Consider the following 16,143-nt stretch of genomic DNA (forward strand, 5'->3'; position numbering starts at 1 on the left):
CTATTTATTTGGCTTTATATTAGGCATAAAACACTAGTCTTTGACAAGAGTATTGATTTGCACGCTCATTTTGTAGGATGAAGAATTTACGAGAATGCCAATAAGATTTCTTTCTTCGATCGTGTGTCTTCGAATAAAATACTAGCTTTTAATGAATCGCGTTCAGAGCCAGAATAATTTTAGGCGCCGCCGTTACGCAGTCGGATTTCCATCATTTTTGACAGAAAAATCGATGACTTCTTTGAAAAATAGACATTCTCGGTTAATCATGTCCTTGAGATGTGACAGTTTCCCTGAATTATACAAATTCCATATAAGATCCGCAAGCCAAGTCCAATATTATCTGATCTTTATAAAATAATGTGCAAAACTACATTAATGGCGTCCGGATTTTACTGCAATAACAAAACTCATTATGAAGTACAAACAGACCAAATGAAATAGCTGCACAGCAATAAAAACAGGGAAATGATTATTACATCTTAGTCTTTACAATTGCAAATTATACATTATTGTTCAATTTAAAGATAAACTTTTCAATTCATGTATGTTGAATCTGCAGGTTGTGCGTTCGTCAAGTACTCGAATCACAGCGAGGCACAGGCCACAATCAACAATCTACATGGTAGCCAGACTATGCCGGTAAGTACAAGTTTCCACAATACGCAGATGAAAGCGAAACTCTTTCCATTCCCAGCAGAAACAAAACTATATAAAAAAGCAGCAGACACATAGCATGACCTTGAAATTTATATACTTATTGAGTAATATATGACATGATGAATCCATTGGTATATCTTCCATTTCAGTGGAAATATTGAGACATATACAAAATATGACTTCAATATATAGTTGTTTTTTACACAATTGGAAAATTTAATGAAGTCGACACTAAGGTAACAAAAAGAAAATCCTAGCTTAATTTCCTATGTTTGATTTCCTGGCAGGGCGCCTCTTCGAGCCTGGTTGTCAAGTTCGCGGATACGGAGAAGGAGAGGCAACTCCGCCGTATGCAGCAGATGGCACAGTCAGTGGGGCTACTTAACCCCCTTGCTCTGTCCCAGATAGGAACCCCGTCCCCGTACGGTGTCTACAGCCCACACAGGGACCTACAAGTTTACCCAGAAGCTGTAAGCATCAATGTACACCAACTAGAATTGTTATCATTAATTGCAGTGCAATAGTGATTGAGTAACGATTACTTTGATTTTATTTAGTCGATATTCATGTAACTTCCAGACTTCAAACCACCAGTCTAAGTAATGTCGAAATTAAAAAAAAAATTAAAAATTTAGCATATACAGCAGTATGACACATCATGAACCTATTACAACATGCTTTGCTGAAGCCATCACTCTCTACCTCCACCAGCTCATGCAGCAGCAAGCCCTTGTCGCCGCCAGTCAAGGTCACTACCTGACGCCCGTGACCTTGGGCCAAATTCCGCAAGCGGTTGCCGCCCTTGCTGCGCCCAGCGGTATCTCCACCGCCACTATGACGCCCACCACTGCCTCTTTGGCCAATGGTGAGAGTGAGTTTAATTCTATGCTTAGCATGTTATGTCATAACAGGAACAGAACGAGTTTGTAAGAGTGATGAAAAGTGCGTTTACATCTTTATCCATATTTTCTTCGACAGTCACAGGAACGAATTTACTGCCACTGTTCACATGCTTCGCCACGAAATCGTCAAATTGAGTTTGATAGTCACAAATTGATCTATATAGTCCACGCCAAAAGCGAGCTTGTTTCTATTTTATTTTGTCACAATGAATGCATGTTTATTGTTTTGTGTGAATGTTAGTACATACAGGTAATATATTCATTTTCATGAAAATGGGAAAATTAATGGAATCGTATTTCAAAAAGGGAGTTCTCAAACATTGCGAAATCCGAAACAGCATGTATAAAAGTCCACGGTATATGTTTTCAGGTACAGCATCGACTCCAATCAGTGGAGCGCCCCCTAGCGTCCTGTCCCCTACCCCAGTGGCGGGATTCCCCCTTCAGGCAAACGGACAGGCGGGAGAAATTTACGCCAACGGCATTCCAGCTTATACAGGTATAGAAATGCATACGTATTATCCATCAAACGTTACTGCACATCGTAAATTTTCATCTCGAAACTTATAATCAAAGTTTGTGCTCATCGCTTTGAATGTAATGTTTTCGTTACAGATACAACACACAGGTATATATTAATTAACTTAATATATACATGTTTCTTTGTATTTGCCATTCGTTTGCATCCCTATCATTAAGATATATAATATACACAAATTGACTTAATTTGCTATGATTGTGATGTAGGCTATAAAGTTGTATCTTAATTTTAGCACAAACAATTACCAACGGCGACCCAACCCAGCTATATACCACTGTCACTCCATACGGGATTAGCGAATATCTGAGTAGGTCTTTCTTGAGTATAATGCGTAAGTAACAAATCTCCAATTGTATTTCATTTAACTAAATTTAATGAACCTATTTGATAACTTGACATAATCGTAAACCATGGTTCTTGTCGTTTTGTAAGACCGTTTATTGATTTTATCAGCAGTGCAGTATTTGGATTTAAAGAAACGTTCAATTTAAATTTGGCAAATGACATATGCTCACATTTTCTGAGACATGTCTGGTTTTCTCTTGCAGCGGCCTACCCGACGGCCTTCAACCCGATTCAACAGGCCCTGCTTCAGAACGCGGCCCTCATGACGACGGCCCAGAAAGAAGGTACGCTCCTAGGACCACGTTTATTCGCTAATCTAGAAATCCGAGAAGGTACGAGCTTATCAGTAGCACGGGTGTTTGTCATTAGCATATGTTCTCTTTCGATGTATCATTTACAGCGCCATGTAGAGTAAGTTTTTAAAACAAAACATTCGCGCAAGGAATCTGATACGTCTGAAATAAAACACGTGTCAATAACGAGCATTCGTGTATTAGCTAACATGTCACTACACTTTTCTCAACATTATTCTTCCCAGACCTACACTGACCACAGAGATTTAATTGATGATCTGATTTTGCCAGCAGGTCCCGAGGGCTGTAACCTGTTTATATATCATCTGCCCCAAGAGTTCGGAGACGCTGAACTCGCACAGATGTTCATGCCGTTCGGGAACGTGATCAGTGCCAAGGTGTACGTCGACCGCGCCACCAACCAGAGCAAGTGCTTCGGTAAGGGTTTGCTCTATGCATGGGAAATGTCATTTTTAAGATTACTGTAAAAGAAAAAAATGCTGAAAAGGAATCGCTATCGACTAACGCATCTATTTCGGAAAGTGAGTGACCAAGGTTAGATAACAGTCATGTTTAAGTGTTGCTCTAAAATAATGATGTATAGTAGAAATCAGGACGGTAAAAATTGATGTTTGACTTCTACCATACATGTAGACGGACCGTGCATTAATGCAAATTATTCTGTGCCACACGATTACAGCAGCTTGTTTGCTTGTTTCCAGGCTTTGTGAGCTTCGACAACCCGGCGTGTGCCCAGGCCGCCATCCAGGCGATGAATGGCTTTCAGATCGGGATGAAGCGTCTAAAGGTTCAGCTTAAACGACCCAAGGACGCCTCCAAGCCGTACTAGAGCCCGGCCGCCCGGGTATCCAACTAGGGGTTAGGAACAGGTGGGTGACTGGTGTTTTATATTTTCTTTATGGTCTTCATAAAGAAGAAAAATATTTTAATGGTGTATTATAATGGGAAACATCTTGTATCCAGTAAAATTATCTGTACAATCATTTAAACTTCTCGACCTTAAGTTTTATGTTTTCAATGTTACTATACCATTGTAAGCATTTAAATCAACGGTGTCTTAGATACAGTAATGCAACCCTTTAAACATTGTATCCATGTCAACTATCCATACTAAAATGACTGAGGCTAACAGTACAATATTATGTTATAGCCATTGCCCAAGACTTACTTCAAAATGAGCTAGGGCCAAGCACATTCGATTCGTTAGCCTAGTAACGATAAGGTCTTCCGAACTGGTGTAAGTTAACCATGGTTAATGGCGGATGTTGTTTCATTAGTCGTGATGCAAACGATATATTGTATTACTTGTGTAGAGTTTATTTTCACGTCTTACTGGTGAAACGGAATATTTTTAAAAATGGCGAACCAACTTGACCATTGCACATCTCCAAAACTGTATGGAACTTTACTGTTCTTTTTTCGTAAAATATACCTTTTGTGATTGTCTATTCTCGCTGATTATATTCAGTATTGTAAACAATGGATATGCGAACGATTGGACGAGAAAATACAGGGACTCGCCTAGCATTTCAGCGCCTGAAGCAAATAAGTACGTCAGGTGGTGTTTTGGAATGATTTTGTGTTCGAAATCCCGTGGGATGTTGGTTCGCCATCGTGTTCATAAGCTTATATGGTTTTATTAATATTCGGTCACGTGATCATGGTTTTGATTTGATTGGATGAGTGATTTTTGAACTGTCGTTTGGTAATTATTGTACGATATACATTTTCTTGGACATTAGCAAGGTCCTTCTATTGTGGTTTCCCGTAGCTGCCGACATTTTGAACCCTTTGTATAACAGCGCAAGTTACTGGATTGTTGAAAACACGATTTGTGAAGTTTTTGTGAAAGAAAATATCTCAGTGCTTTGTAAGGATCAAATTGAAGACTTTTCTTGAGCAAAGGACTGAGAAATTCTCTTGTATTGAGATGATTGTTATTTACACACCACCTTTGTATCTATAGCTTTTGGTTAATTAACACTGGAATCTGATCTACTTATTTCTCTCAAGGCACTAAAAGGAAACCAAGAAATCTGATGTCATTTGCTATCTAAATCTTGTTTTTATTTTCGTAACGAATGTCGTTCAATGAGAATACATGTATATGAGTTTAACATGATAAATGTTCAAACATAGCAATGATTATGGACGTGGATTCCTTTTGTGCCTGCTTATTCATTGTGTTAGAATTTTTGTTCAAACTTTCTCAGCTATTACTAATGATGTGATTCCTTGTAATACATGCATGAAGCAAGCTGCCATACTAATCACTGGCAAAAAGCCGCGGAGTGTACATGTATACATTAAACAATTGGCGAGCATACCTAGTTGAATCGTTTTTGATCTCAAAAGTGAATAGACACTGGTGTCATTTTGGATTTTGTCGTTAATTGTCTATATTAGAATGTGATATGTACACGACAGCAGTAACACGATAACCGCCTGTGTAATCATCGATCCGGACGTAATGAAGTTATACGTTATAATGCCATACAAATTACTAGTGCCTTATGGAAAGAATATTTTTGGTCACATTTTAATGAGAAAATATGTTACTTCGTCTGCTGTTGTGTCCTTGTATTTTGACACGTGTATTTCGCTTTTGTACGTCTGTTTGTCTTTTTATAACAAGATGTATGCTACTGAATTTTGAGGTCTGAAGACGAAATTTAATGTGTCTTTAAAAAAATGTGTTAGTTACTCACTTTATATAATGTTGACAGTCATTTGTCGAATTGTTTCTAGATGTTTGTCCAACTCACTACATGTTAAAGTGTCATCTGAAGAGAACAAAAATATGAATAATATTGCCTTGTATTATATATAATTATGAATTTGCAGTTCACAGCGATATGAATGTAACGCTTTGGATTTCAAAGCTATGACTGAGTAGGCAAGGGCTTAGGACACGACCATTACACATGGAACAACATTTGGATTGATAAAACTGTAGTTGATAATTAAATCAAATGATTATCGTTGCTTTTAATGTTCTTTATTTGTTCTTTTCAGGAGGAAGGTGAAATCTAGTCGACATTTTGCAACTATACGGACGGAAGTGACGTCATAGAGATACGAAAGTGACGCCATAGAGCATGACCGATTCCAAGCGAGCCGGAATCAATTCTTTTTTGACATATATACTGGTAGTAAACAGTGAGAGGACGAAGTATTTGAATATTTTTAAACAAGATAACTGGATATAACACAACAATAACAACACGCAAATTGATACACTCCTCGGCTAAAATGCTACTTTATCAGATATAAACTTCCTGAACAGCGGTTATACATACCACCGATATTTTGTACATATATTTTTTCTTATTCTTTACTTACATTTCAGTAATGTTTTGTACATATTAACTTACAGGTTTTTTTCTAAATTATGTCTTTTAATTTTAACTCGTTATATTTGCCATTACTTTTTCTTATTTTATGATGTTCTTGTTTTATATATATCTTGATGCGGATACATTATTTCTGAGTGGATAATGTCGAGTGTTCATGGATATATCTGTTCATTATAACATGTGCAATATTTAATTATGTATAAGTGCTTGCATCCAGAAGTACAACAATCTCAAACTTGATCAACTTTATGGAACAAAGATTTGGCTTTTTGATAATATACTTGTTAATTAATGATATGGTTTGATGTAAGAAATCCGCGAAGTTAAAATGCATTGCAAAATCATGCTTTCATATTTGAGAACAGTAATACAATTTATTTATGTTGGAACTTATGCGCCACAAAAAGAGATTACATTATGGGTGTTAAATTTGTTTATATATTTTGTGTATTATATATGACATGTATAATTATGATGACAATGTATAGAAGTCATGGCCCTCTTTGATGTTTGATGGCGTTTTTCATTGTTGGTTACATTCCATAGCTCATTGATTACCTTGAAGGATAAGTATTCGGTGGGAGTTAGGCTTAACTCTTATGGCAGAATTGACCATCATAGTGACTCTAATAGCGGGTTGAAGATGGATTGAAATTGCTGACTAAGACCACACATTCTGAAAAATGATCAAATAATGTTGTATAATTCAACATTGTTACAATACAGTTGGAACTCTGTCATTGGAGGATGCCTGACGATTGTTGATATACGCATGCCAAAATTAAGCAGTTCTCATGAAATGTGTAAGACACATGTTCATTTCTGTTGTGCTGTTATGTACAGTTTTGACCAATCGGCGTCGTGCTCTATATTTAGTAATATGAGATGTACATTTTATACAATATTTTGATAATCTACATTTTTATACAAATTTACTAACACTCTTAATATTGTGGTTTGGTTATATATTTTGTGGTGATTGTACTAGAAACAAATCCGATCTGTAGAGATATGTTGTAGTAATGTGACCTCTTACTAAAGTGTGCTATTTTTAGAAATAACATCTATTTTTAGAATGATAGCGGGTTTTCTTGTCACTTCCATGTTGTGACGTATATTCTGGTTTAATTTCCGGTGAAGAGTCCTGGTACATCTTGCTTTGTACTATTTTTAGTTTACAAAAGAGGGCCGTGTCTTCTGTTTATGCCACACGCCACATGTGTTAACACAACATATGGTTTGTAGTTACCTCCTTGTTGCGATGAAAATGTCAGTAGGCATCTATTAAATATACTGATTTGATTTTACATCAATATTATTGTGATTTCATTTCTATAAAGAATAATAGTCCGTGTGGTAAAATAATGTTTTCCTTTTGTAAGTTTTGGAACTAGATGTGATATGTTAATAGCCTATTTTAATCGACCAATAGATGCCTCTGATATTTTTTGTACAAAACAAAGGAAGCAAGACTGCGGTCTTGGACAACAGTAATCATTCCTTGCATATAAATCATTTGACCTCAGTCATTGTTTACTTCTTGAGGTTATGTAAATAGTCAGTTGATTCTAAATTATTGAAGTCATTACACGTTTAATTATAGATTTTTAGAATTAGAAGCTTACGGTAGTTAGATTCTATAAGAATGTCTACTTTTAAATATGACGTTAACACATTATCGGTATATTCCGTGTCTATAAAAAGGAAAGACCTAAACAAATTACCAGACTTATTTTGTTGTATTTCAAGTTAAAAAACACTTGTTAAAATGTTAATTTTACAAATGCCATATCGTTGTTAAAACACTACCTATCTCACACTAGTTACACTTGTTGAATCTTGAAGCTATATCAGAGGTGTAAATAATCTTCAAATATTGTTTTAAATTATTACGATTATTGCATTGATTGACATTATTTATTTATTTCTTGTTTATTATGTTCACAAGAGAGCTTTGCATGACATTTAAAGCATTGTGTAAATGTTCATTTGGTATGTGACATTGAATATATATTACAATATCATTTAGCGGTTCATTTCATACTTTTGATGTTTTTGTATGTTCTAGAATTCTCCCATTTTGTAACAACAAAAATGACGAAGTGAAATATTGATTATTAACTATTCGATTGTTTAGTTTGAAAGGCTTTTTGGATGTTATTACATAAGCTTTAAGCTTTTTGCATCTAAATGAATGTCGTGTATTTTCATTGCCGCTTTTGACTACCATTCACTGTAGATATTTTCGTAGTTTTAACTGCTGTGTGCAAAATATGTTCGCTATATTTGGAGACTTATTTTCTCTTTCATTGACAAAGGATGGGGAAATTTCCGTGATGATAAGTAGTGTTCTAGTTTGCATATTTGAGTTTTACTGTAGTAAAATTGATTCTAAATTGGGAGGTAATATCTAAAGTCGTCGTATTCAACGGGCATTTTTTGAAAGCATATATAAATTCGCATGTTGTTACGAAGAAGTGATGGATTGTGCTTGAGTAGAGCTGGGCGAACATATTTTGTTGACAGTAGAATGTAGATAAGCCATTATCATGTTGCTATCACTTTAAATGTTCATGTATGAATGAGAACAATTGTAGACCAAGATTTAGCTCCATGCTACCCATTTTCACCCTGAGACTTTCAGTCCATCAAAAGTTAAGATCAAACTTGGTTTTTAAAGCAGTTTTTCGTATGCTCTTTGGAATATCAAACGTTTTGTAGCATGAAGTTGTTATCGTAAACAGGTAATTATCCGACCATACTGACAAAGTCTTTAAAATCTTCACCGCGCTTATCAATGTTGTTATTTACAATTTGTGTTCAGTTACAGTTTCCCTTATTACCACCACTACTCTCAACGCCGCATCAGTCCCATACCCGGTCATTGACACTCGTATTTAGGGTAATTAGGCTTAAGTCGTTTTTACACAAGCCTTTACTCAACCTCAGCAATGTACTTTTCTCCATTCACTGTTTGTTTTTGCTAAAAACGTTGTGTAATGTTTTCATGCAATAAACAATAAACAAGCCTTTACTCAACCAATTAGACCAATGTTACCATGTAACAATTCAGTTAAACAATAATGAATGTTTTGATTGTCGTAATATTAAACGAAATTGAACTGTGAACATTGATCATAGCACTTTTCAGAAATATCATTATGTAACGAAAAACATAGGAATCCAACACATTCGTGTAGTTAATAATGACTTAGTAATCCCCACATGTTTCGAGTGAAGAAAGAAACTGTTTGATGTTGTAGCCCTACACAGTGCAATATGCGTCACTAGTCTACAAGTTAGTATTACTTACCGTGTTACTCATCTGTTTGTTACAAATCGCCCTCCTTAGTTTCTTACTGATTATATATGTTTCACCCACCGTATAATTGTAGACTTAATGTCAAGCAACGGCCCTTCCAAATCTTCTCACAAATATTGGGCTTCTGATAAGTGTGTATTTTTATATTTGATAACTGTTTAAATTTATTCAAGTTATATTATCAACAGCATAAAACATACAGGACCAAACAGTTTTAAACTGAATTTTAAATGTATTTGCTAAATGTTTGAAATCCACTTTCATTTCATTTTAACCCCACTTTACTTGTTTTGCTTTTATTGATTGGGAGGAAATACGTCTCAGAAATGAATCTCATTCTAAATAAATGAACGCCCATTACAATTTGATATTATGAACTATTTTTTTTGCTTTATCATAATGACTTTAGTTAGTTTTTAATGCCAGCGTTTGAATCATTTTATGTATTTCAACAATTGTTTAAAAATAAGTTACGTTGTTAAAAGCAATTGAATCATGTTATGTATTTCAGTAATTGTTTAAGAATGATTTACATTGTTAAAATATTACCAGGACCTTGAATGTATTCCACAAATGTTTAACGTTTTACTTAGGTTAAGAATAAAATTATGTAATATACAACAGTGATTTCATGGTAAACCCTAAATATACATTTTTTTTAAATATACCTAAGTTGTTGCAGTATATTTAATGAATTCAAAATTCTGGTATAAATCATGGATCTGAAATCCTATCTGACCAACTTTGTATAATACAATAGGAACAGAATAATAAAATATATTAGCTAGAATGTGTTTGTCATTCCTCATTGTTTTGTATGTGTACGAAATCATTCCACATTTTCCATCCGAATGTATACATAAGCCGTTGAGAGATACCGCAGAGATAACACCGATTTCTTACCCATACAACTTAACACCAATAAGAATTGTATGTAATAAATTGCGTTTACATGTACCGCGTATCAATAGCCTTAGCACGTCAACGTCCTGGTGAAATGTTGTCTAAAGGAATAGTTTGATCATCAGAAGCGGTGCTGGAAATGGCAGTTTCAGAATGTGAATACTTAATACCATATTCATTTATTTATTGTTCAAAAATTGTCCTAGTTAAGCAACGTATACTTCAATGAATTGTTGTACAGTGTAACATTGTATGCTGCTTTCACCGCCAAACCGATCCCAAAGTCAACTGATGCCCAAGTAAACAAATGTCTTCATTTGTAAACTGCTCCCCGCATTTCGGTCATTTTAACCCCTGTTCCCCAAATTGGTCAACTGCTATACGCAATTTCGGTCATTTTACCCCCACTGGTCCCCAAATTGGTCAACTGCTATACGCAATTTCGGTCATTTTACCCCTAATAATCCCTAAATTGGTCAACTGCTATCCGCATTTTCGGTCATTTTATCCCCACTGGTACCCATATTGGTCAACTGCTATCCGCATTTTCGGTCATTTTACCCCCACTGCTCCCCAAATTGGTCAACTGCTCCCCTCGTTTCCGGTCATTTTACCCCCAATGGTCCCCAAGTTGGTCAACTGCTCTCCGCATTTTCGGTCATTTTAGCCCCAAATTGGTCAACTGCTCCCCGCGTTTCCGGTCATTTTACCCCCAATGGTCCCCAAATTGGTCAACTGCTCCCCGCGTTTCCGGTCATTTTACCCCCACTGGCCCCCAAATTGGTCAACTGCTCCCCTCGTTTCCGGTCATTTTACCCCCAATGGTCCCCAAATTGGTCAACTGCTCCCCTCGTTTCCGGTCATTTTACCCCCAATGGTCCCCAAATTGGTCAAATGCTCCCCTCGTTTCCGGTCATTTTACCCCCAATGGTCCCCAAATTAGTCAACTGCTCCCCGCGTTTCCGGTCATTTTACCCCCACTGGTCCCAAGTTGGTCAACTGCTCCCCTCGTTTCCGGTCATTTTACCCCCACTGGTCCCCAAGTTGGTCAACAGCTCCCCGCGTTTCCGGTCATTTTACCCCCACTGGTCCCAAAATTGGTCAACTGCTCCCCGCGTTTCCAGTCATTTTACCCCTCTCCCATATATAGGTCAACAGAAGTACGTGTGTTGCCACGCCCATCACTCCTTGAACAACACCTGTGACAAACCGAGCACTAGGGCGACAATAACGCTACCAAGGCTTGGAAGATAACTCGGTCTTATTTTGTCGGAAAATATAGGTGCTTTAATGGTTGCGAGGTTATCATGAATACTGTCTTTATAAATGGACTCCGGTACTGACTAAAATCACCCAAGTTGAAATGTTCAGGAACACAAATGTCTGATAAAATATATTTATTTACAAAAAAATCAACACACAAAATACATATGGCAAAACAAACACCAGACAGTTGGTTTATAGTAAACAGTCTAAACACGTACATTTCCGTAAACAACACTCATAATAGAATACTAGTACTTGATATTAATACTCTAGACATGGATTGGTTTAAAAGAATGAATAATTCTAATACAAACTTTTGCAAGGTAACTAGCGAGACAGCCCTGGGACATTTACTCCTACATGTGTCATAGTCCTCTTGTAGCATTGGACATCAATCAAATATACAGATAGCATTTCAAAAAAGCTTTGAAGTTTCAGTTGTAACAAGTTCAAAGACATTAACTTATACTGCACTTTAAGTTTAAGGTCTTAATAAATGCCTGAATTTTGAAAATAATGTTTCATGACAATAACAAACGAATTTGCAGATGCGAGAAATTCAACATACTGGACAAACATCGTGTTACAATTAAAGGTATGTCAAACTTTATGTCAGAACAAATGACACTTGGCAGTCCCCTTCAAATACTTACAGCCGGTACACATGTCGGCAACTAGTCACGTTGAAGTGGTATAATGATAAGCATATTATGAATATTAGAATGAGATGATGACAATTTCGTAATTAATTCCAAAGCACACTTAGAAGGATGAGAAAATATATTGATACATACCCAAACACCATAGATTACATGAACGTACTTAACTATTCGTTGTAGATTTAATAAAAACAGAGATGCGAATTGGCACCAGCGACACCATGGGTTGACTTATACAGGCGAACTAACACTGTAATAATTATCATCATCGTTCAGAATTAAGCCGTCGGTATCACAGTCATTCCTAAATAAAAACGTCTAATGTCTCGTCAAAGTTAGAAATCACCCACTCAGTGTTTCCGCATCTTCATTTGATATACATGTACTTCCGTAAAGAAATATATCACCAACTAGATGCTGGGTGTTCTGACCGCATACTATTTTTGAATACTATGAAACACATCTGCATTACTGTGTATGATATATGTAAAATAATGCTACAGTCTATGCATTGTATAGATAAACATAAAGTGTATATTGCTTATACATATATTTTTTATCCTGTCATGATAAATTGTAGGAACACGTTTCAATTATAACTACGTCCTAAGTAACTCCGGCAAAGATTCATTGCAAATATCACTTCACTGCAAATATGAAAACCCAGCTGGTGTTGGCACTAAAACAAATGGATTGGATATGACAAAAACCTGTTATTGATCATTTAAAGATGTGCTTGAATGTCTCCAATATTATAATTAAAATCAAGCCCCAAACATTCATGATCATATTGGACATAGACAAGTTATCCTTAGTTTAAGATTGTATTATGAACATAAAGTAGAGCCAAGACCAACTAGGGCATATGTGGTCACGGCAGCACATTAAAACAAGATAAAGTCTTGCTCATCATCTCCGACCACCCGTGCCACAGGGTACTGCACAGAGCCAGCGTCATGCATGTTCTGGTGGTTGGACAAGCGCTCCAACATGTCAGATGGGAGATGAATCTCACTTTTCGCTTCGTCAGCTCGCCTGTAACGAAAATAGTGTGAGGATTCTTAGATGGTAGTGTTAACAAAAGATGTATCTCCTTCGATATATAATTCATCATAGAATCATGTCGTGATTTTCAATCTTGAAGACGTCTGAAATAAAGATGTTTTAATTAACAATCCTGCAAGTTAATAAGACAAGTATTACATTAGAATCTGCAATAAATATGGAACACAATTCATTAGCATCAAGCTTAAACTGCCCACGTTGTATCTATACTACACCTGATGTGAATGAAAAGGGACTGCTGCATTATTTTTGTGAGGGATTATCTGCAATCGCGTTGCAATTATACACTTTTGCGTATTGTTGTTGGTTGAAGTCCAATCAATAATGCAAAGAAAAGAAGCTTTAAGCGGATGACAAATAACTTTGACGAAACACTGCATAAACCAATAGTATTGCGCTTTGCCATTAGGTGTGGGTGCCCACGTGATATTTGATCAGCAACACATACGCCATCACCCGAACATTTACAACGCATGAAATGTTAAGAAAAATCGAAGCTCTTGGTTAAAATAGTTGGTGTCATTGGCTGATACATGTCTGCTGTATTGAAAATTCGATTCCACTACACAAACAATTGTTACAAGCGCAGTCCAAGGACAGCACGCTCGACTATACGTCACTTGTTATAGAAATGAATACATAAATTATATAATATGTGCCTGTGGAAATAAATAAAAAAGTCAACGTAAAAAGTAAAATAGAAACTTTTTACAGTCAATCAAGGGCCATAATTTGTATCTATTATATAATGGAGTAATGTCACCTATTTGTGTGAAGTACACAATTGTGTGAAGTATTAAGTCAATTGAATAAAGGGTATAGAAGTAATAAGTGAAAATCCAAACTCGCCCTAAAACGTTAACCTCTCACAATGTGCCCTAAAAACTTTAACCCAAGTTCCTAAGTGAATCAGGGCCCATAATTTGTAATTTGGATAATATGGAGTTATCTAACCTCATTGTGTGATGGTCCTGGACAACTGTGTGAAGTATCAAGTGAATTGCATAAAGGGTATTCCAGTTCAAATAAAAATGTCAACTTAAACCTTAACCGGACGCCGACGCGGACGCCGGGACGAGTAGTTAAGCCTCCTTCTTCGATTAGTCGAGTAAAAAAAGGAAAGATATACAAGTATATATGAACGTGGTAAAATTTACGAGTCCTTTGTTTATAATTTAGATCAACATTATCAGAAAAGCGTACGACATTACTTAAACTTCCCTTCCAAAATTATTTTTTCTACGTTTTAACTTGTACAATGATGTTAACATAAACACTTTTGATAACGTTCAATCCTATCCAAGGTACCGAACATAGCAAATCGCTGATAGAGCTAGCACATAAATGTTAGCAAGTGTCATGTTTCCGCAATTACTAAAGCAAAGTCCTAAAACAGCACAAAGTCTTTTTCGTCCTCGCCGTCGATGTATGTTGGGTTGGGTAGCGGCTGTGAATAGTTACTGTGAAGGTCTCTTGGTGCGTAACTGCTGTGCATGGATCTATGTGAGGCTTGTGGAGTATAGCCCTTGGTAGACAGTCGCTCCAGGAGATCTTCAGGTATGTGAATCTCACCCTTGGCCTCATCAGCGCGCCTGTAACATGCCCGTTATTAATGTCATAATAGAATGTGTACATTAGTTTGTGGTAGTATCTTCCTCTTTCTTATTCTTATATTCAATAATGAAAATAATAATACATATGTTAACCAAGTTAATTATCATTATTATTATTATTATTATTATTATTATTATTATTATAAAATCATTAACCGTGTTTACCCTTTTTAGCCAACTTACATTTATTACTACAATTTAGAATCAAAGCGCTGAAAGCACTGAGGTATTCATTACGTTACACCACAAGTGTTCATATATTTGCATGTAAGACCGGTATAACATGTACACGCTTTCCGCACCCGTAGTCAGCAGCAGAGTTACGCATTTTCATTTCAAAACGGAAACTGTATTCCATGTGTCCGTAAAGAAATAACGAACATCGTATTTCTCATTCGAAATGGTACTGATTTTATTTCAATAATCGCAAATGGCTCCATAAGTAAAGTTTTAAATGTATGATGTGAACTTTAAACAAAGCTTTTTTGGAATATAATACACTTAAAAAATGTGAAAAGACGGATGGAACAATTTCATTGTATGGATATTTGCTCTAAGATAATGAGTTTGTGCATATGCACGCGGACAGCGTGTACATTGAATAGCCATTGCTAATATGTATAACAAAGCTAGCAGGAGCTTTTCGTATTTAAAGAAAGCTGTTCAAATTCATGTTTTGAATTTTTTTTCAATAAAACCAGTGAACTTTAACTGATTTATTAGCCTCGATGCCACATTTCGACTTCATACAGCATATACTTAACTTAACAGATTTGTTCGATGTATTGGAGGCTAAGGCTGTACTGCGAAGGTCTGCATCATGCCAATGATGGTACTGTTTATTATATCTCGCAGTGTAACTTTAAGCATTGCATGTGTGAAAATATAACCTCGAGGTAATAATAACCTTTTGTGTCTGATTTGTGTATTTGGGACCAGCAATGGTGCTCAAGTTCTCGAATATTAAGGTTTCGGTCATTCGACAGTAAATTCAATATGAAAATGGAAGGAATAAAGGTCGGGACTCTAATAAGCCTCGACCTCGACCAATCTGCAGTTCGTACTCGAGAAATCGCCTGCTCGAGGAATCGCAGTTTTACTGTAGTTTTGTAATTAGCATTCGGACAGTTTTGAAACGCTTTTTTCTCTGTATCCCTGCCCGTGTAGTGAATACAAACATAAAATGTATGACAATCA

General features: G+C 36.1%; 2 protein-coding genes across 20 annotated transcripts in view; one reads left to right on the forward strand and one right to left on the reverse strand.

Annotated features, from left to right (window-relative positions):
* The window catches only part of LOC128221959 (CUGBP Elav-like family member 3-B), a 156,186-nt gene extending 145,968 nt beyond the window's left edge, over nucleotides 1–10,218 (forward strand). For 2 of the 7 annotated variants that reach the window (XM_052930677.1, XM_052930683.1), the window contains 9 exons: nucleotides 563–642; nucleotides 948–1,130; nucleotides 1,372–1,531; nucleotides 1,933–2,061; nucleotides 2,336–2,410; nucleotides 2,652–2,780; nucleotides 3,033–3,179; nucleotides 3,464–3,631; nucleotides 5,778–10,218. In XM_052930677.1, the coding sequence (XP_052786637.1) occupies nucleotides 563–642; nucleotides 948–1,130; nucleotides 1,372–1,531; nucleotides 1,933–2,061; nucleotides 2,336–2,410; nucleotides 2,652–2,780; nucleotides 3,033–3,179; nucleotides 3,464–3,591 (1,031 nt within the window). In that variant the 3' untranslated portion in view covers nucleotides 3,592–3,631; nucleotides 5,778–10,218. Of the gene's footprint in view, nucleotides 1–562; nucleotides 643–947; nucleotides 1,131–1,371; nucleotides 1,532–1,932; nucleotides 2,062–2,335; nucleotides 2,411–2,651; nucleotides 2,781–3,032; nucleotides 3,180–3,463; nucleotides 3,632–3,912; nucleotides 4,000–5,777 lie in introns of all 7 variants that reach the window. The other 5 variants (XR_008259036.1, XM_052930678.1, XM_052930680.1 and 2 more) reach the window with 5 other exon arrangements.
* A 1,507-nt stretch (nucleotides 10,219–11,725) lies between these two features.
* LOC128221879 (fibrillin-2-like) overlaps nucleotides 11,726–16,143 on the reverse strand; it is a 106,062-nt gene continuing 101,644 nt past the window's right edge. For 12 of the 13 annotated variants that reach the window (XM_052930507.1, XM_052930511.1, XM_052930512.1 and 9 more), the window contains one exon: nucleotides 13,167–14,925. In XM_052930507.1, the coding sequence (XP_052786467.1) occupies nucleotides 14,721–14,925 (205 nt within the window). In that variant the 3' untranslated portion in view covers nucleotides 13,167–14,720. Of the gene's footprint in view, nucleotides 14,926–16,143 lie in introns of all 13 variants that reach the window. The other variant, XM_052930508.1, reaches the window with a different exon arrangement.

The sequence above is a fragment of the Mya arenaria genome, chromosome 16 (genome assembly GCF_026914265.1).
Source record: "Mya arenaria isolate MELC-2E11 chromosome 16, ASM2691426v1".
In the NCBI taxonomy this organism is placed as follows: Eukaryota; Metazoa; Mollusca; class Bivalvia; order Myida; family Myidae; genus Mya; species Mya arenaria.